We start from the raw sequence: 21,269 nt of genomic DNA, 5'->3' as shown, positions 1-21,269 counted from the left end.
CGGATAATTACACCATGGTTGACAATAACGCAGAAGGCATTGGGGGGGGGTAGTACGGCATCAGCTTTGGGTCCTTTCCGGTTTGCCCTCAGCTTGTTCCCAAGTGTGTCCGTGTACAAACTCCCTGGATCAGGGAGGTCTCTTGAAATGTCATGATAAGTTAAAAAGCTCCATCCTAGTCATGGCTGCTCCTCGGCTAAGCACAGAAATAACTGAAGGAGTGTCGTCCTCACCCAGCCAAAATAACACACCCCATCAAACACAAGACGACCCACTACTGCTCATTGGGATTCGGGTTGGCATCTGGGTACTTTGTGAGGTCAAATGTTAAAACTTTGCTGATGACGCAATCTCCTTGCTGCAAAGACAAAAGAATAAAGGTTTATAGTCCTGGACAGTCTAACTATTGTCGTGGATCTTCAATGTCTATGTACTAAAAGTGTTGTTAGGGGTCTCCTAAAATGCTGCTCCATATCCAATACATGAAAACATCACATCAATACGATGTCAAACCCATTATAAAATATCCCACCACTATAGTCTTTTATGAATAGCATCCAAACTGTGAGCATGTAGCACATTCCATCCGCATAATACAGAGAGTCATGCAATAGACAAGCGGCTTCGCTCAAGTATATCAGATTTACACCGTTCCTACAATTAATTTCAATGTTGCTGGAAGGATTTGAGGGTCATTATCTAGTACAGGAGGTTCTCAAACTCGGTCCTTAGGACCCCACACAGTTCACATTTTCCAGGTCACCCAGCAGGTGCACAGGTGTATTCATTACTCACTGACACATTTTAAAAGTTCCACTGCTGGAGCTAATTATTTCAATTGTGATTCTGGGAGGAGACCTGGAAAACATGCACTGTTTGGGGGTCCTGAGGATAGAGTTTGAGAACCTGTGATCTAGTAAATAGTTGTTTGCACTCAGCAGACAAAGCCATTCAGTGATACAATATCCCTGACAATGCTAGTTCTCAGCGAAAGGATAAACTAAATCCCTCAAATCAGTAACTTTCCAGTGTATAGGCGGCCTTGCTGCCAACCACAGATCACAGACACAAGTCTCCCTTTACAACTGCTGTGTACATACCTCGGGATACACCCCGACCAGGCTCTCTGCCTTGGTGTAAAACTCCTCCTTAAGGGAGATGACAATTGCCTGGAAGTTGGTCATGGACTGCTCCTTAATGTAGTTGGCCACCTACGAAGGAAACATCAATATTATTAGGGCAATTGCGTCAGTGTATAAGTCAATCGAGAAGAAATTATTTTGCTCAGCTACAGGACCCAATACAAAGGAATTATACTAATGTTACACAAAAAAAGTGATTGAGCTCTAAAGAGGAAGGCGCTAAGCTAGTGTTCCTGGTAGTCGGTTTTAGCAGGTCACAGCTCCCTGCCAGATTTAAAAATGCTAAAATGCCACCTGCCCTTATGGTGGTGTCCCGCTGAATCAGCCTACTGGGGGCCATCACCACCCCTGGGCCATAGTGTTCCGTAGGGAAGAAAAGTTGCAGACGGCTCCTGTTCACACTGCAGGGAAAGCATGGGGGGAGCCCAGCATATCTGCGAGTGCCACTTTAGAATGGACACTTTAGAATGGACACTTTAGAATGGACACTTTAGAATGGACACTACTAACCCGGCTGCTGCATTTAAAATTCAAAACGGTCCATAGCACAAAAGAATACATTAAAAACTACTGGCACCAAGTATAAAATTAAAAAACATAACTCTCTCTCTCTCCCCCCCCTCCTCTAAAAACAAACAAACACAATGTAAGGAATGATAGATCTTGGGGTTGTATATCTTAGCCTGCAAGTCTTATTTCTATTTATTAATTTACGTATGTGACATAATACACTTTTTCCATTAGCAGTGTTTTTTTCCCCATATCCTAGATCTTAGTTTGATTCCACAATGGTATAAGATAAATAGTTCTCTATGTTAAAAGTAATGAACCATTATAATCTCCATTTCATCGGCACTACTAAGGTACAGATACATTATCGCCTATTACCCCTGTCAGACAGAAGCGGGGGCTTCGACCCTGCTTTTACCCAGTTATTGAACGCGGGTTGAACCTGGATCACAGCTCCTATAGCCCTTTTAAACTGCACCTTGGTCCCAGGTTATTCCCGGGTTGACCCCATTCACACTGAACACACTGAACCCGTGTCAGCCCTGTAAAACAATAATAGACTTTTTTTGGGGCACACAACAATGAGGTCATGAAAAGTGCTCCACAGCCACCAATTAGTTCATTTTAGACATGACCCACGTCGCACCTTTCATACCGCAGGCTACCTGGGTCAGTCCCGGGAGTAACCCTGGTAGCAACCAGGACTTTGGATCCGGGTAGACCCTTATACACAGAGAATGGACCCGGGGGTTGGCCTGGCTTGTCACGGCAATATCCCGGGTCCAACTCTCTGTCTGAAATGGGTATTAGTGACAAAAGGAAGTAATGACCATAAAATAGTAAGGCATACAGAAACAAGTGACTTGCAGCCGGGGCTTTGGGAGTGATCTCTGTAGGTCCAGCTGATATACATGCAGCTATTATAATAGGAGCAAAGATAGGAGTACCCTCATTTACTCACCTTCCCTATGTTTGTGTTATCCAAGGCAGCATCTATTTCATCCAGCACGAAGAAGGGGGATGGCTTGTAACTAGGGATTTAATATAAAAGCGGATGTATGAGAATATATCCTAACACAATAAAAACCCAGTGTTTTAAGAGATTACTATACAAAGCCTATTTGACCACATGGCACAACTGTGCTGAAGCCCAGAGGTATTTGGTCTCCCGATACTAGACTGGCTATTACCCTTATGTAAAGTAACTTCTCTACCTCTAATACATCTTTTACACATCCCCAAACAACTAAACTAAGATCTAACTATCCTTGTATGTGCTTAAAAGGTACAAATTACAAAACAGTGTGCGTCATTTCTACCAACCAAAACCAACGCAAAACACACGAAAACTTATTAAAGCTATGGACAGAAGGCCAGGTGGCTGTACCCAATACAGCTCAGCCACGGCCGGAATCGGGATCAGGCTGGAATCTTGATTTAGATTCAAGTTGGAGACTTTGGGTTCATATTTGTTTTGTACCCTTACCTATGGATTGCAAAGAGCAAAGCGAGCGCCGCTACAGTTTTCTCTCCTCCAGACAGGTTGTCCATGGGCCGAAACCGTTTCCCAGGAGCCACACAGTTGTAATTGATCCCATCCAGGTAGGGTTCTTCTGGGTTCTCTGGTCCCAGGAAAGCCTGCATTTGTTAGAGGAATCGTTAAGAGCCAGGTGAAGGATGGACTGAGGCTCATACACTGTACTTGCAGTGACTGGATTTATTACCTGGGCGCTGCTATTTCTAGACAGGGCTTTGTAGATCTCATCGATATTCGTTGCCACAGACTCGAAGCAGGCGTTAAACCGGTCAAACCTCTCCTTTTTCGTTTGCTCAAAGGCCTGCTTGGCTTTCTTAGCTCGTTTACGAGCAGCTTCAAACTCTGCAACAGAAAATGTATTACTATTACTTATTAATCATATACATTAACATACTATTTCAGTTCAGTGAATACAAGTAACAAAGGATTAAGAGAATTGGAACATGCAACCTTGTCGGACAGAGCGGGGGGCGAGATGGGAAAGAACAGGAGGCGGTGTGAGACAGAGAAGTGGACAGAGGTGGGACAGAACAAGGGGGCGGGGGCGGACAGAGAAGCCGACAGATGGGAAAGAGCAGGGGGCGGGGTGGGACAGAGCAGGGGGCAGAGAGGGGTGTAGTATAGCAAGGAGCAGGGCAGAAGCATCAGATTGGTGCAGCAGATAGAGGGAGAGGGGCGGAGTATAGCAGGGGACAGGGCAGGACAGAAGCATCAGATTGGTGCAGCAGACAGAGGGAGAGGGGCGGAGTATAGCAGGGGCAGCCCGAGGGGACCCAGCATATCCTTTATATAAAATAGCATCTGCCAAAACAGGAATTTTGGGAGGGGGAAATCTCCCCGAGGTGAGGCCTTAATGTCTGCCGCTTCCAGAGTTTGGTCTTAAAATGATAGCAGTTCTGTTTGTACAAATGTGCCATCTTGAAAACAGGCCATGAATCCCCAGCGTCCTACATTCTTATTCAGCACTGGCGTTTTACTCCAACCCCACTCACCGTCCGATGTCTCCTGGAACTTGTCCCTGACGCTCTCCAGTTTCTCCATGGCCTTCATGTTGGGGGCAGAGATACGTTGCAGAACACTCTGCTGCTCGTTCAGCTTCTGCTGCAGCGCATGCATTTCCTGCTTGATGTCGTCGTCTGCCACCGCCTCCTGCCACAGCCATAAAGGATTAGTGTCTCAGCAACGCAACGTCAGAAATCCCCCTTCCCCCCCAAGCAGACAAAACCAGCGACTTACCTTTAGGTCCTCGGAGAGCTCGCTGTAGTCTATTTCGATCAAAGCTTCCCGCGCATACACTGTGGAGGTTCTCTGAGAGCTGCCCACCGATTCCTCTGCCTGGGAGCCGCCCTGTAAGCGTGTTCTAAACTCATTCTTAATGTTTAAACCATTTGTTGGATACATTTCCCCCAACCATGTGACAATCATAGAGCATTGCTGCAGAGCCATCAGTGGTGCTTTGTCCATAGCTAGACTCAGCGTATACAGACCCCAATAGGTCACCATCAGGAAGTCACTAACAGATCTCCCCTGTCTAAGTCTGAACCAGGGGAGTTCAACATCAGGCCCTCCAGCATATCCCAGCATGCCCTGCCACAGTGTTTGCTATTAGGGCATGCTTAAAGTGCAGCAAGGCATGCTGGGAGGTGTAGTTCCACAGCAGCTGGAGGGCCGCATGTTGAACCTCCCCCCCTGGTCTGAATGATCCTTCCCTCAATTTCTCACCTCTTCTTGGCTGATGTCATCCATGGTGCCTTTAGACAGCGGTAACTTGATATCTTGCATCTTGCAGGCCTGCAACAAGTTGTGGCGATCGCTGCGCTTCTGCTCCAGCTTGGTCTCAATGGCAGTGACTTCCTTCTGTAGATGCGTCATCTCCCTGAAAGAAGCAGCAAAGTGCAATGAAGCCTCTTCTCAAGCCTGCAGCATTTATCAGCCATATGGTAGACAAGGCAAAGCCAGCGAGACAGGGCAATCCGGCCCAGGACACACAGGATGTAATTATACAGCTGTATTTCTTTCCCGTCACTGTGTACAGTCACCTTCGTTGTTGTGTGCAAAACTAAAATCACAGTAACATTCTACCCATTTACTATAGCTACCCAGATTATAGATAGTATGCAGGTGACTGACAATAGTACTGTATATAATCAATGCTAAACTAGGCTGGTTTGGCATCTATTCCTATTGCTTTGACAAACCGTGTCTAAGCAAATCTGCCCCCTAGTGGAAAATTGTGTGTATGAGGAATAATGTTTTACAAATCAGTGATTTCAATGTACACTTAAGCCACATACATCTACATTTATAATTAGATCTAATATATCGACTAATTTTCTAATTGGGCGACGCGGCGTGTATGACGGTGATGTCCTATACCGGTAAAGATGGGCAAGCATCTGTTGGTACTGGACACAGCTATGTCTGGAAAGGCCTTACATGCACAAGACAGTATGGACTGTCCCCATTTATCTTCCTAACATCAGGGCCAGAAGACAAAGCCTCTTTAGATACTAGCAGAATCAGAACTTATTAGTTTATTATGACCGGCCTTCTTTATGCATGATAGGCATTTCATTTATTTTTTTTTGTTATATATTAGCAAATGTATTTAACAAACTCAAAAGCATAAACTTGATCAGCCAGTAGTGACTCTCCTCTCAGCTAGCAGCATGGTGGCAGGATGGTAAGATTACCCCCATCTATACATGAAATATTCATTCTGCTGCCAAGCCTCAATATCTACTTCCTGGCAGGAAGAACCAATGGTGGCTGAAGTACAATGGGAGCGATATACAAAACGGCAAGAGTCCAAGACACCGGAACGATGTCACCCGGCTAATTGGGGGAGATCATACTGGCTAAACTTATGTATGGTTGAGATTAAGACCTCAAACACAATGAACAATTGCCAATAAAACAAATGCCCTAAACTGGAAATGAAACGGATTTCACAGGGGATGAATACACTTCTGTAGTCCTCAATATCTGCTTATTTTACTAGATGACATAACTTTTCCTTGCACAAGACTAAAGTGTGTGTAGTACCAAGACATTATAAGTCCATACTGACTTGTTGGCGCCCCCTAGCTTCTTGCGGATCTCCTCCATTTGATGGTTCTTGTCATTGACTTCTGACTTTTTGGCCAAGTGCTGGTTTTTCAGATCTTGCAGCTGAGCCATCGTCTCATCGATGATCTTCATGTGCCTCTGCTCCTCCTAGAGTTCATCAGAAGACTGATATTAGTGTGTGCCCTCCCGTCTGTTTGAACATGGCCCATACAGGACTTTCATGTCTAACGAACATAAATGCAACCAATATGATAAATTACAGGAGAATATTTGTTAAAGTCCTAAAAAAATGCGGCTTATCCCCTGTGATTTCATAATCTTTTAATAAATGACTCCTACACCTCTGCCGGTGGACTGTTCTATAAACTTTCCTGTAATATAAACGGTTTCCATACGTTACCCACCCACCAAGCAGACTGGCCCTAGCCTAAAAACCCTCGTTTTAATATGCTGCTATCAACTCCTAATAACCTTAATTAGCATTCATATGTCCCTTCTTCTCCAAGTTATACATGGCGAGAAATTCCAGCATATCCTGGTATGTTTGGCCAACAACAGGTTAGGCACTTACCCCGAAGGTTAAGGACCAGGAGGGAAGTTTAGGGTTAGGCACTAGAAGGGAAGGTTAGGATCAGGTACTTACCCCGAAGGTTAGGGCAAGGCACCAAGGGGAGAGTTAGGGTGAAGATTAAGGCTAAAAATAAAAAGTGGCGACCATTTTTTTTGTGTCGACCATTTTCATGTTGTCCTTTTGAGCCTGTCGACCTTCTTACATGTCGACATTTAGTGTGTCGACCTTTTGTCCCAGTCGACCGGTTGACTGTCTAACATCTGGTATCTATCTACACAATGTCTACCTTTTTACTGTCTGTTAATCCACACCCGTTCTCGGCAATGTTCCTGCCGTCCAAACTGCGCTCTGCCTCGAAAGCACAGCGCAACTCAGACCCCTGGAATTGATACTGGGGAGAACAATGTTTTTCCTGTAGAATAAAAAGAACCAAAACCTGGGGCATCTCGCTTTTGGTGCATTAATGGCCAAGCTGGAGATCCCACGTCCCGTGGCTTGGCTAATGATCCAGTTCTGCCGGAATAAGACATTTCATGTAAAAGGTAGGGACTCTAAAGTCTTCTTGGACTCTGTATTCCAAGCCTTAAGTTATTCAGTGGTAGGATATGCTGGTACTTGTAGCTTCACAACAGCTGGAGCCACAGGTTGGCCAGGCCTGATGTATACACATACGTGACACAGCAGAGTGAAAGTATTGCTATTTCAGATATGATCACGCTGGCATGTGTGTGCCCCCTACCCTCCCAAACCAAGTCATAGATCCTTTAGCCTTCCCAATTCTTGCTCCGCGTTTCATTGAATAGTTGATAGGTATAACCTTTTAGCTGGCCATTCATTGTAGATCAAAAACGACTGAACAGTTTATCAAGACACAGTTAACCCTCAAACACGGTGCAAACCGGAGCATAAAAAATTCATGCTTACCTTTTTGAGTTTCTCTATCTCATTTTCATCCTTCTTTACAGACTGCTCCCAGGTTTGCACTTTCCCTTGGTCCTCTTTCAGCTGATTCTTCTCATAGTCCAGCTGAATGCCCAGACGGGTCTTTTGGTTCTCAAACTCGAGCCTGCAGAGGCACAAAATAATTATTTACCCCGATCCTGGACAATGTTACATTGCAGGTAGCAAGCAATTGTCGTTACAATGGCAAGAGGAATGGCAGATTGTTAGCGTTAATCCGAAACATACTGCTGGTTGCTGACCCCTGGGTCTTACCCAGTGGTAAATTTTACCTGAGGGTGCAGCACTCCACCCCCCAAATAACAATAACATCCGCCACCGCTAATCACACACAGGAACAGGCAAGTCTCAGGGAGAGGTGTTTTCTCCCCCTGGGACGGCCAGTCTGGAATATGATTAACAGAGAGAGTTCTCCCAGCGGGAAGACACTCCCCTGTCTTTCCATCTGCCCTACGCGGCTTCTAGAACCTGCCGCCTATGTAGTCTCTAGCGGCCGGTGATTCTGTCATATTTGTGCACATGCACTGGTCCCAGCTCCTGCCAGATGCTTTACGCCAATGCAGTAGACCTTGCAGGTGGCGCAACAAGGGCAGTCCTGAACTCCGATAGTCTGGACTGCAGCACAGCGGGCAGCCCCCTCATCTAGAAGGGTACAAGCCGCCGCTAGGTCTTATCGCTCATCTCTGGTTTGCTTAGAGCTAAGGACGTCAGCGATAGAGCACAACTATAGAAGAACACCATACAGCAGTTGTCCTTAAACTGGGGACAGCCCACACAGGTCACGTTTTGCAGGTCACCAAGCAGGCGCACAGGTGTTTTCATTACTCACATATTCATTTGACACATTTTAAAAGATCCACAGGTGGATCTAATTATTTCCCTTGTGATTCTGTGAGGAGACCTGGAAAACATGCACTGTTTGGGGGTCCTGAGAACAGATTTTGAGAACCTGTGCCATATAGGATAGAGACCGGTGTCATTTCTATATGAAGCTTGAAACTACATTGCAATAAAAATGCAAACGTTGTATGATTCAGACCCGATCCCAGCTGTAGATTAGACAGTGATCTGTGGATAATGCCATGGAATACCTCTTCTTGGCGATCTCATTCTGTCTCTTCACTTTCTCCTCTTCAAACTCTCTGATGTTGCGCACTCCGATCTCCTGGCAGAACTCTTCAAACACCTCATCTTCCACCTGAAGGGCACAGGCGTGTATTACTATCAGTCATTAATGCTGACTTGTGTATGACTAGTGCCCGCTTAGTGCCAACTACTCACCACATTCATCTTTTCCTTCAGATCCTTCATTTCCCGGTCACGGCTCTGTATTATCCGTTTTATGTCGTTGATGCGCGGGCTGAAGTTGGCCAGCTCACTCTCCAGCTTGGATTTTTCCTGGGTAAGAGAAAGAAGCAGCCCTGTATCTCCCCGTACACACATCGATAGCATCAATAACCAACGTATCAGAAATCCCATTACTTTATCAAAGGGGGAGAGATCTATTATTACTTATGCCGGGTTCACACTAAGCGATCCTGTACCGTGGCCAACGGCACCACCGACGGAATGATATGTCGGTCAACCTAAACTAGGGAGCGCACCAACAGAGCGGGGAGGGGAGAACGGGAAAAAGGGCCCTCCCTCTTGGGCAACCATGGCAGGGACCTCTCACCGTTAATAAATGGCGTCACGTTAGGTAAAATGTCCATAGAAGTCTAGTGAGGGAACGGAGCACCCTGCCGCCTCCTCCTCCCTCTGGTGGCCCCCAGACCGAAGGAGGAAAATGTCACCTTAAGGGATGGCTACCATTAGTAGTCCGAGTTGACATGGATAAACTGGTTTGTCCCTAAGCAGTCAAGAATAACGCTGCTTTTTATTTGCTGACAGGTACCTGCATGTTCATTGCCAAGTGGCGGGTTTTGGTCTGCTCCAGGTCACTCTGGGAATATTTAAGCCTCATCTGCAGGCCATGAGCCTGGGACTGGACCTGCCTCAGCTCGGCCTCCTTGCGCTTGGCTTTCATTTGCTCCTGTAAGGAAGAGAGACGGTGTTAGCTTTGCAGTCACACTCTTGAATTGTTTCGTTACACGACTGCTAACTGGAGAGACATTTGTAATATCTACACATGGCGCCCAGCTCACCTTAAGCTCCTCCGTTAGGCGTTCCTTCTTTTCCTTGAGCTTATCCACTGCTTTTTCATCCCATCTTCTGGCCTTGGCCTTTAAGTCACTGGCACCCCCAGAGATGACTCCCGACTTCTGGAACAAGGTTCCGTCCAGAGCGACTGTCTGTAAGTGGGGAAAACAATTTGTGGCTTCAGAAATATAGTTCAGCTGTATACAAGCAAATAGCAAACACTTAGAGCCGAGAAAGGAAACCATTACGCAATTGTATAATTAAAGAGTAAAACATATCTTCCTTAATACAAACCACCACCGATAGTCACCGTACAGATAGTAAAACTGCCCCAACAAACTCACTGGTCCAATAAATGGGCAAATATTTTGTTATAACATTTTCTGTCCTTTTTTCGGCTCATGAGATAGTTTGTATTGTGTGGATCTGTATGGTCTACCCCACCCTTTGCCAGAAGATAGTCAATCACAGCCTGTGGGCTGTCAACTAACACAAGGGTCCAAGTTGTAGACTACATGACAAAATGTAGACGTCCTCTGTCTTGCTGCTTCAGTTTCGTCAACGGAGACAGTTTATTCCAGGGTCAGAATTTCGGCAAATGTAGGAATAAATGGGGCATATTTTTCAGATATTAGTATGATTATTAGCAAATGTAGACATATTTTTATCAACATTAAAGCATCCATTTGACATCACTTATCCCCAGAATGGTTTTGCCATTGATTTCTCTTTGACCAGCACATTACAGCAGCGGTTTGTGAACCAAGCCTTTCGGCACTAGAAGAGAGACGCACTCTAGCATTTCGGCAGCATTGTTGGGACCCAATGACTGCCCCTTGAAGGCTGGCATGGACATCCCCTGTATGTTTTGTTCAACATACTTGTCTCCTCAGTTAGAAGTTGTACCAGGTGGTGGTCAAAAAACTACTGGAAGTAGCCCAGAAACCAGCGTTCTTCTGAGGCCATGTGGTCCATCCATAGATGGAAAACAGGTTGGGGCAAAGCCACAGTATTGCACATCTAATGTGCAAAATTTGGGCACATCAGTTTGTTTCTTCTCCAGACACAAGCAGTTGCATTGCTTCCTCAACGCCATCATATACTGTATATCGCTTCTAGATTCTCTCCCAGCAGTGGGTGTTTCTGACCAGTCGCTTCTGTGTCTAGTAAAGCTCAGCTTGGCGTGGTCGCATCCGATACCCCGCCCACCCATCAATTCTATGTTCACGGATTGAATACTTACTTTGTGCCTCTGATGTCCTCCAAAGGCTATCCTGCGAGCATCTTCCACATTATCACAGACCAAGGCGTTACCGCATGCGTACTGCAGGGCCTTCTTAATGTGCGGCGGCTCGTAGCGGATTACGTCAATCACCAGCTTAGCCCCCTTCAGCTCACGCAGTTTCTCGTCGGTGGGTTTTACCTGTACAAGGGCACAAATGAACATGGTAGATGATGAGCAAGTTTGACAGAAATGGCCAGAAAGTTAGGCTATGATCAGACACCAAGAAGCAGCAACGCGCTAATACCTCCAGGTAATCCAGGGGGAGGAAGGTCTCGGGCTCTCCTCGCTGCTCCTTGATATACTGGATGCAGTCTCTTCCAGTCTTCTCAGAGTCAACAATAATGGCATCCATGTTTTTTCCAAGCACCTTGGTAACGGCAATCTGGTACTTCTTCTGCGTGGGCTGGCACAGGTCAATCAAGCGGCCATACTGACGGAGGATAAATGATGACACCTTAGCATACAGATGTAATGATACAGCAGACCTGCCATAGGGCTGCGATAATTAATGGGCGCCCAGTGTCGCAATTCAATTGTTCTGGACGCCCATTAAATGATCACGGTCTTCACGCCCAATTAGACCGGGTTAAGCAGCTACACGTCTAATGTGCTGGTTAGGACACCCTAAACCACGGGTTTATCGCACATTTTTGCTTGCACCCTTCTGAGACTACGAGCAGAAATGTCGGCGCCTATCGCGCCCAAATTAAACAATTGAATTGCTCCGTCAGGCACCCCCCAAAAAGTAGCCGCCTAGAACTCAATAGAATCACCCCCAGTGGGTCAGTAATGTCCTCACATCACCATATAAACCGCTCATCAGCCTGCACTGCCAGCTACAATACCACTCACCACATCACCATATAAAATCGCTCATCAGCCTGCACTGCCGGCTACACCACCACATCACCATATAAACCGCTCATCAGCCTGCACTGTCGGCTACACCACCACTCACCACATCACCATATAAACTGCTCATCAGCCTGCACTGCCGGCTACACCACCACTCACCACATCACCATATAAAATCGCTCATCAGCCTGCACTGCCGGCTACTACACCACTCACCACATCACCATATAAAATCGCTCATCAGCCTGCACTGCCGGCTACTACACCACTCACCACATCACCATATAAAATCGCTCATCAGCCTGCACTGCCGGCTACACCACCACTCACCACAGAACCAGGGTACAGCCTCTTAATGCTCTCCATGATCTCAGCTTTGCGCTGCTGGCGGCTGTTCTCCTGACGATCAATCCTGGCATCGCCCAGCTGCTCCATGACTTGGTTCAGCTCTTTGTTAATCTCGTCGATGCGCCTCTTAGCCATTTCCACCTCCTCGGTTAAGGTTTCCTCCAGGTTTTTTTGCTCTTCCAAGGACTGTCTGCATTACAGGGATAACAACCATTGTGTTACGTCAAAACATGGGCTAAACATAGGGTGAAGGGGTAAAGGAATAGATTCAGCTTCCTCACACAATCAGGGCCCTCATATAATCTAGGCAGCACAGACAAGTAATGGTTAGCATTACTGCCTCACAGCACTGAGGTTGTGGGTTCGATTCCCACCACGGTCCTTAACTGTGTGGAGTTTGTATATTCTCCCTGTGCTTGTGTGGGTTTCCTCCGGGTGCTCCGGTTTCCTCCCACACTCCAAAAATATACTGGTAGGTTAATTGGCTCCAACAAAATTAACCCTAGTGTGTATGTGTGTGAGTATGTGATAAGGAACATAGATTGTAAGCTCCACTGGGGCAGGGACTGATGTGAATGGCCAAATATTCTCTGTAAAGCGCTGCAGAATATCTGTGCGCTATATATAAATAACTGGTAATAAATAAATAATAATAATAAATAAATATGTTAGGAAGAATGTTGCACTAACATTTTTCATTGTCAACTTCACTAAAGATGTGTAAATTCATAGATCATGAAAGTATGGCAGCTTAGAGGCAAAGCAAGGTGACATGTTTTCAGATGCCCCCTCTCCTAATAGGCATGCTTCTCCCCCTCCTGCCCGAATAGGGGTGATCTTTCTAGACTCTCTCCAAACTGAAGAGCTAAAGCGTGGCCTGCATACCCAGTGAAGCCTGGGCCTCTGGTGAGCGAACCCTGCCAGTTACTCCTGTTCACAGCCGAACAGCAGCACAAAATCCTGAAGCTTTATCGCGGTTTTCAGACCACAAAATGATCAGCCTGACCTGAGCAAACTAACTTTAAATAAGGAAGGACAGAGAAGAATTAGCCATCTATTAATTCTGCAAGTACATGTGTATGCTGCAATGGTGGTGGCACTACGGAAACTTTTTAGCTTGTAATGTTAAACGTCTGGCACCCAAAGAGAAAAGCGTTGCCTATCACTGATCTACACAATGACACGATTGTCCATACTACCTAACTGTGCTCGGAACAGAGCAGCAGCCAATTACTATTAATAATATATGAGACAGGTAATTCTACATACTTGCTGGTTGCTATATATTCCTCCAGCTTTTCAATCCTCTTCTGGTTTTCCTCTATTTCACGCAGCTTCTGTTTGATTTTCGCCTGAATTAAAAGACAAATAAAACAAGGATCAAACCGCAAAGCTATACAAGTCAATCGCTCTTTCTTTATACAAAGAAATAAAAATTAGTTTGCGCTCATACTTCCGTCTCCACTTTCTTCCTCTCCTCCAGATCGAGGCGATCTTGGTCGGCCTTCTGGTCTCGGTTGAATTTTTCCAGCTCTTGGGCGAGTGTGGCGGCCCTTTTGCTGGCCTCCTCTTTTAGGCGGTGATATTTCTTGACCTGGAAAAAAAATTAAAAATTGATAGGAGGTGCAAAAAATACAATCTCTCAATAGGACTGAGGGACACCTAGAGGCAGCGCAAGGCTGGTGGTGGTGCCTTTACCTGGTTTTCTTCCAGCGTAAGATCCCGACCTTGGCTCTGGCTCTCCTCCTCCATCCTTTCCTCAAACTCCTGCCTGGCCTTCTCCACGGACAGCATCTCCTTCTCCAGCTCGTCCATGTCTCCTTTGCGCTTCTTGTACTGCTTCTGAGCGTTCATGAGGGATTTCTTGGCTGCTTCCAGCTTCTTGATCTTGTGAGAAGTGTTCTCCTTTGCTTTGATGTACTGTGGGCGCTTCTGATTCAGGTCTGCATCCTTTTCTCTATTGAACGGAAGGGGGGACAGTACACATTAGTTAGAAGTAACCGTTTAGGAAAAGTGGACACCTTCGTAGACAAAATCGGCACATATGACACAAAATAGTAAAGACCACTTACAAATGCTGCGCCAGTGACCCCCAGCAGACATCATACGCTTATGGAAGCGCTGCTCGTTTGTTGCGAGGCACGGTCACTTACTTGATCTCTTTCTCAATGGACTGCTGCTCTCGCATCATCTTGCCCAGCTCCTTTTTCTTATCCTTCAGCTGTTCTTCCACTTTGTCCATGTGCTTCTTGTCCTTATCGATCTCCTTGTTCTTGGAGGACAGCTCCTTGTTCAGCTTCTCAATCTCAGACTCGTTGTGGTAGAGCTTGAAGAGCTGCAGCTGGATCTGGGCTCGGGCCACCTCATCCTTCAGGCGTTGGTACCGTTCTGCCTGTGTAGAGAGAGCCCAGGTTAACGGACCTGTCCCTTACCACAAAGAAACGGCATTTGACTCTTTAGGTTTCGACTCCTGCCGAATTGAAAGCTTACTGGACCTGCAAAGTAGTACAACTTGGTACACCTGGTAAACTGCTCACTAGGGACAGATATTTTATTCACAGCACCAATTCAGCACTGTTACCACTCCTGGGCAGGCTTCTTACAATCGGGATGTAGTCATGTCGACATCACGATGTCGACAATGAATATGCCTGGATATGTGGAGCACCGACATGGGCAATACCGACATTACAGCCATGCCGCCATTCTCATGTCGACATAACTATTGCGGACTGCATACACCTCCTCCAAACTGCACGAGAGCAGTGCGGTTATATCACAGCAAATTCTCATGACTAGCTTGCTGTGTGCGCTGGATGAAGCCAACGTGGGCGAGAACGCTACGTAGTCAAGCACAAAAAAAAACAAGGTTTCAGGTCCACACTGAGGTGAAACCCAAAACAGCTATTACCAACCTCCTCCTTCTCTTGTTTGGCTTCCTTTCTCTCGGCGGCAATGTTCTTCTTGCGGTGATAATTGAACTGTGTGTCTTCCTCCGCCTTGACCATCTCCTTCTTCCGTTTGTCGTATTCCTGCGCCAGCTCCCCCGACCTGCTGATCTCCTCAAACAAAGCTGTGCGCTCCTTGGGGTTCTTCATAGCAATGGACTCTACTGCCCCCTATAGGTAAAAGGAGCTTTATTAAAACACCACTAGCCAGAGGTTGGAGGTGGTATTTTGGGCAGTGTTCCTCTGAATTTGACATTTCTGTTTTATTTAGCAGGATCTGCTTTTATAACTATTCCTTTATAAAAAGGGTGCACAAACCCAGGAAAATCGTACCTGAAAAACCAAGAAGTTCCTGGCTTTTATGAGGATCCCCAACTTCTCTAGTGCTTCGCTATATTCTGCTAGTTGGACCACTTTGCCGTTGATTCTGTACTCAGAGGAGCCACCTAGCAGGAAACAGACATTTTAAACACGGCAGAAATAATAACAATGAAACGTTTTCTCTCTTGCTATAAAGAAAGTATTCGCATATTTGTGATGAACACATTCCCACAGTCCTTATGTAAAAAACAGCAGCCTACAATTAAATAGGGCAGCAAAAGCGGATATTTCATCATTCCCAGCTGGGTATCATTTGAATGATCACAAATGGGCAGCATGATTGGCGTAGTGGCTAGCATCACTGCGTCACAGCACTAAGGTCATGGGTTTAAACCACGATCATGGCCGATCTGTGTGGTGTTTGTATGTTCTCCCCTGCATGCATGGATTTCCTCCAGCTGCACCACTTTCCTCCCATACTCCAAACAACATGCTGGTAGGTTAGTTGGCCGTTAATACAAAAAAATAACTGTAGTGTATATTTGTGTGTGTACATGTAGGTAATATAGATTGTAAGCTCCGCTGGACAGGGACTGATGTGAATGACTGAAATATGCTCTGTAAAGTGCTATGTAACATGTGAGTGCTTCATAAAATTACTTAATACATAATACATCTGATGCCCTTTTAATTACCTTATCTTCTAAAGTCAGTAAAATGTCCTACATGTAAGGCCAAATATAAAAATCCTACAATTTGCAGGAGGTAGCACGATTCCGGTGACATGGTCACTAGATTTAAGGCGGCAATCAGTTTAAAGGCAAAAATAGGTTGGTTTTGCCTTTAAACTAATTGCCGCTTTAAATCTAGTGACTATCTTGCCGATATCACAGGCTATTGCATTTGGCCTTGCAAACAAAGATTTTTTTTCACAATTCCGTGCTGCTATGTATGTGAAAACTGCGCTACAAATGTCGGTGGCGGTTCCTCCATAAACGAAAGCATCCTCATGGGTAACCTGAAAGACACACGACGGCACTCTACCAATATATTACCAATGATATGTCTTGAAAAGATCTTCTCAACCTCGAGGTCCTCTTCGTAGACCATGCTCACAAAGGCACGGTTGGCTGCGGGCTTCCCCACAGGCGCTCCATGAATAAGGTCTCGAAGGGTCTTCACTCTCAAATTGCTCGTTTTCTCCCCCAGCACAAAACTGATAGCGTCCATAAGATTTGACTTCCCTAAAATTAAAAAAAAAAATAAGTAAAAGTACTGGAACCACTAAAATTACCTTCACAGAGGAGCAAAATGTCTACAGTAAATGATTCCAATATAGTGGTGGATGGCAGCTGGCTCTAATGCAGTCAGGAACCGATACTGTAAACGTCAAGTAAATCCTCTCACATCTCGCGCACTTTCATGATGAGCAGCTGTCTCAGGAAAATAATAGCAAAAGAAAATCGGGAGAAATTGTATGAAGCCAGAATCCTAACATCCTGTGTGCGGGGGAAAGAGGATTTTAAGATGTGTCCTCATTCGCCTAGCGTTCTGTGCTATAAGGCGATTCTCGTACAGTCTCCTGAATTTTTACACCTTATCTGCCGTATTCAATTAGAAGTGAAAAGCCGTTTTTGGCAAAACTTTTTTGCCGATGACGTAATTTTCGCCGATTTAAGTTATCCCCGTATTCAATTTCAGCGTTTTTTCGCCAGCACGATAACGCAATGCAATAGGCTAAAAATTTCGCCTATGAACACCCGGAGGAAAAAAAGTGCAGAATTGGAGTTTTGGGGTGCAACGTTGCCGGAACCAGCCTGCACCCTGTGGATGCCCCCCCCCCTGACGCTGAGTCAAAAAACGCAAAACATCCCACAAAGGACACCCCAAAAAAGCACTTTCCAAAAGTGGCGGAAAAAAAAATCTAACTGGGGGTACAAATTCAAAAACTAGCGAAATAGCCTTTGGGGGGTCTGGAAGTATGGGAGAGGTGTATTTTTGATTGCGGGCGTTTGCTGAAGGTGCGTTTTTGGCGCTTTTTAATGCTTGACTTTAGCAACTTTAAAATATGCTTGCACCCATTTTCATGTACCCCAAATTTGATGGAAATACTTTCCCCAAAAAAGTTGGAAAATGCTATTCACCACTTGCTGACAGATGCTAAATAGCACCTATTGAGAACATTCAAAGACCCCAAATACCTTCAGCAGGGCTAACCGGGGGTACCCATAGTGAACCCCGATGTCAGAGCATCTTTTGGGGGCTGTCAGGCTGATTTCCCCAAAAACGACTGGACTTTTCACCTGTTTGAGTTTCGCCGCGTCCCGTTTTCGCCGATTTTTAATTGAATACGGGGATACGCGCGATACTTTTCCCGCAAAGACAGCGAAAAGTCCGGCCTCTGACTTTTTGCTCCAAATTCAATACGGGCCATAGCCGCATACAAAGTCACTTACAGTGCACCAGGGATACTAGATTTGTACTTTTGTTGCAAAGAAATTGGTAAAAAGCCGCAGATTCAGCATAACGACACGTGGCACTATGCGTGGTGCGGTCAATCGTATCAAAACTCAGTCTTTCGCCTTTTTTTGTTACCCAGATTTGCGAGTTAGCTGTGCATTGAAGTAGACAATATGCCAGGGCCAGTAGTCAGTGTACCCTTGCATTGTACCGTTGTCACAGTGATGCAAACAAGACACATATTTGAAGAAAAATACTCCAGGTGTCATCCTTGATTCGAATATATCCTCCTGTGCATTTCAAACCCAATCGGTCTCCAAATCCCATTACATCCATTTAATAACACAATACATTGCACAATACACTGCAAATAACCTCCCACAGTGACTATTGCAATAGCCCTTCTTACTGGTCTGTCTAAAGGCCCCCATACATCAGCAATCTGAAAACCACAATTGAACAATTTGAAGATTTATTGCCTGATCTTAGGATTTCCCAATCGAGCAATCTGCGCCCATACACTACAGATCTTTTTCAGTGATTTGCAAATCGATTGCAGCAAACACAGATATAGCAATCTTGAAAGGCCCATCATTTTGCTAGAAACGGTCTGCAAATCTGCTGATCATGTCCATACACTAGCAATCTACAGCCCCAATCGATCTGTGAAATCCAACATGTTGGACAATCAGATTAAACAATTACAATCACTTTTTGGTTGCAATCTGCGATCTGTGAAGCCCATACATTGCAGATTTTTATACACAATCGATTGCAAATTGCACGATTGCTGCAATCCATCTCTGATGTATGGGGGCCTTGACTTGTCTTTCATCCTCAATAAATTTAAAATGCTGCAGCTAAATCGGAGGTTCTCAAACTCAGTCCTCAAGGATCACCAACAGTTCAGGTTTCAGAGATATCCTTGTTTGAGCACAGGTGACTTAATTAGTACCTCAGTCAATTTGATTTAACCACCTGTGCTCAACCATGGATCTCTCTAAAACCTTAACTGTTGGGGAGCCTTGAGGACCACGTTTGGAACCTATAACTAAACTGATTCTCCTTCTACCAGTCCATGCCGTGGTTTCCTGTACTTTGCAGAATCGGATACGAGGTTACTAACAACTTGCACCAACAAATGGATGGTGTGAAAACGGCTTTCCAAACCAAACGCTCACTTGTTGGAGGATGAAAGTTCGACAAGCAATGGGTCGACACCAGAGGTCAACGGTCAATAGGTCGACAGTGTCAAGAGGTTGAAAGATACTAAAGGTCAAAATGGTTGTAGGTCGACGTGTAAATGTTTGACACAAACATGGCTGCAACATGGCCTTTTTTTGTTTTTACTAGAAGGTTAAGCTGCCCATCCACTAGGCGATGCGGAAGACGAAGGCACAATTACGACGCCGTCGTCTCCAGCGGGGTGAACTGCATACACTGAAGGTTCATCCCCGAACATAGCAACCTGACGGCGGTCGTCAGGTTGACCATCATGTTCGGGCGATGACTGATGTTAAAAACGACCAGCGGGTGCGTGCATCGCTGGTCGTTTTTAATCTTTTACTGCCCGATTTGTGGGCGATTACCAAGCGATGGAGCGATAACGACCGTCGTTATCGCTCGGTATAATCGCCTAGTGGATGGGCAGCATAAGGCTCAGCCAAAAATTGTCAAATCATTTTTTGATTTGAACTTTTGTATCTAATCGACCTACATCCATCCAGCTCTTTGTGTGTTAACCTTTTGCACCTATTCTACCTATTAACTGTCGACCAAATGGTGTCGCTTGTCCATCTACTAACCCACATCCCTTATCATAAAAGAATTCAGACCTGGTGGGCAGCTAGCCCTAGAAGCATCACTTGGGGACAAGATTAACAGAGATGAACAAAGTAATAAGACCTGTATCAGGACTGGCATTTTTCCCCTAAAAAAACAAAACTTTACAGTTCTTATTGCCATATACAGCAGTAATAAGAAATGATTTATCATGGACACAGGCTGTGAAAGAGGCCATACCTACAAAGTCCAAAATTTCCACACATTCCTACAGTGCATGCGTTGTAGATGTACGGTACCAGAAATGTAATGTAAAAGTGATAGGCGCTCCAGGGCCGGTGGATGGAAAACGAATGCAAAAATGGGCTGTTTGGGCGCATAGTGGGAGTGTTTCGGGGGCGTGTCAATGCAAGCAGACGCGTTCAGAGCCGCAGGCCATGGTCAGACGGAGAAACTGCCCCTGCATAGGGCAGGTGCAAGTTTTGATAGCGCAACCGATGGTGGCGTATAAAGACGCATGCATCTGTACAGCAGCGTGCATGGGCGCATTCGGCCATACGGGTAACACAAGGGAAGCAGCTTGTAGCTGCATTTTCATAAAATCGCAGATTGGCGACTGCCAACAGACGCTGCTGAGGGCGACTTAAAATCAGGTCCTTAATGTGAGAACCATCCAAAACATGCAGCTCCTCTGGGGCAGGGACTGATGGTGATTGGCCAGATATTCTGCGTACAGCGCTGCGGAATATTTGCACTATATAAATAAGTGGTAATAAATAAAATTCCCCACGCTCCCAGGGGCATCTCTTTAAACCTGGGACTGCCCCAGAAAAATAGGGATAACTGAAAGCTTGGCAGGGAAAAGCAGGGACCAGCTCCAAAGCAGCTGATTTCTGCATCTCTCTCCCGCTCCCCCAGTGTGCCCCATGTCAGTCAGCTCTGCTGCGGGGACTCACCGGATCCATTGGGGCCGATGATGGCGGTGAACCTGCGGAAGGGCCCGATGATCTGCCGGCCCTTGTACGACTTGAAGTTCTCAATTTCAATTAACTTCAGGAAACCCATGATGGCGGCGGCCCGTGTGCCCCTACCACAGGGGAAACTTCCCGGTAACCACCGCCGCCTCCTCCGGTGCTAGCGAGAGACGGGACCCGAAATCCGCCAATTCTCCGAGCGTCGGGCAGCGCGCGCCTACCAGTGACGTCGCCGGACAGCTCAGGGGGGGGCGGGGCTCCTGCACCTAAACACCGCCGCGCGGCGGGATGCGGAGGTGTCGCTGCTGCGGGGAACGGCGGCCATCTTGTTGGTTAGTAAAAAAAATAACAATAATAAACTGAATAGA

General features: G+C 45.9%; 1 protein-coding gene across 2 annotated transcripts; it reads right to left on the bottom strand.

Moving 5' to 3' along the window:
- Positions 1–225: 225 nt before the first annotated feature.
- Positions 226–21,129, bottom strand: SMC1A (structural maintenance of chromosomes 1A). 2 transcript variants are annotated; one of them, XM_088453384.1, is made up of 25 exons: positions 20,884–21,129; positions 16,741–16,929; positions 15,698–15,810; positions 15,332–15,535; positions 14,570–14,808; positions 14,115–14,373; positions 13,870–14,010; positions 13,686–13,768; positions 12,399–12,606; positions 11,458–11,643; positions 11,172–11,351; positions 9,934–10,080; positions 9,684–9,821; positions 9,071–9,187; positions 8,881–8,987; positions 7,754–7,895; positions 6,260–6,405; positions 4,912–5,065; positions 4,426–4,536; positions 4,182–4,338; positions 3,377–3,531; positions 3,139–3,290; positions 2,614–2,683; positions 1,101–1,211; positions 226–358 (listed from the first exon to the last, which is right to left on the bottom strand). In XM_088453384.1, the coding sequence occupies exons 1-25, from the start codon at positions 20,990–20,992 to the stop codon at positions 275–277; spliced, it is 3,702 nt and encodes a 1,233-aa protein (XP_088309510.1). In that variant the 5' UTR covers positions 20,993–21,129; the 3' UTR covers positions 226–274. The 2 variants fall into 2 exon arrangements, with proteins under 2 accessions (XP_088309510.1, XP_088309511.1); XM_088453385.1 differs by having other exon boundaries at positions 4,426–4,524.
- Between the last annotated feature and the right edge of the window lie 140 nt (positions 21,130–21,269).

The sequence above is a fragment of the Taudactylus pleione genome, unplaced genomic scaffold (genome assembly GCF_031769625.1).
Source record: "Taudactylus pleione unplaced genomic scaffold, aTauple2 ptg000579l, whole genome shotgun sequence".
NCBI lineage: Eukaryota > Metazoa > Chordata > Amphibia > Anura > Myobatrachidae > Taudactylus > Taudactylus pleione.
This window is presented reverse-complemented; position numbering and strand designations above follow the sequence as displayed.

Coding starts and splice junctions, on each gene's coding strand:
- SMC1A (XM_088453384.1), bottom strand. CDS start 20,992: ATGGGTTTCCTGAAGTTAATTGAAATTGAGAACTTCAAGTCGTACAAG. Junction 13,769..13,869: donor GGAAGAAAGTGGAGACGGAA/GTATGAGCGCAA, acceptor CTTTTAATTCAG/GCGAAAATCAAACAGAAGCT. Junction 11,352..11,457: donor TCCCCCTGGATTACCTGGAG/GTATTAGCGCGT, acceptor GCCCTTGTACAG/GTAAAACCCACCGACGAGAA.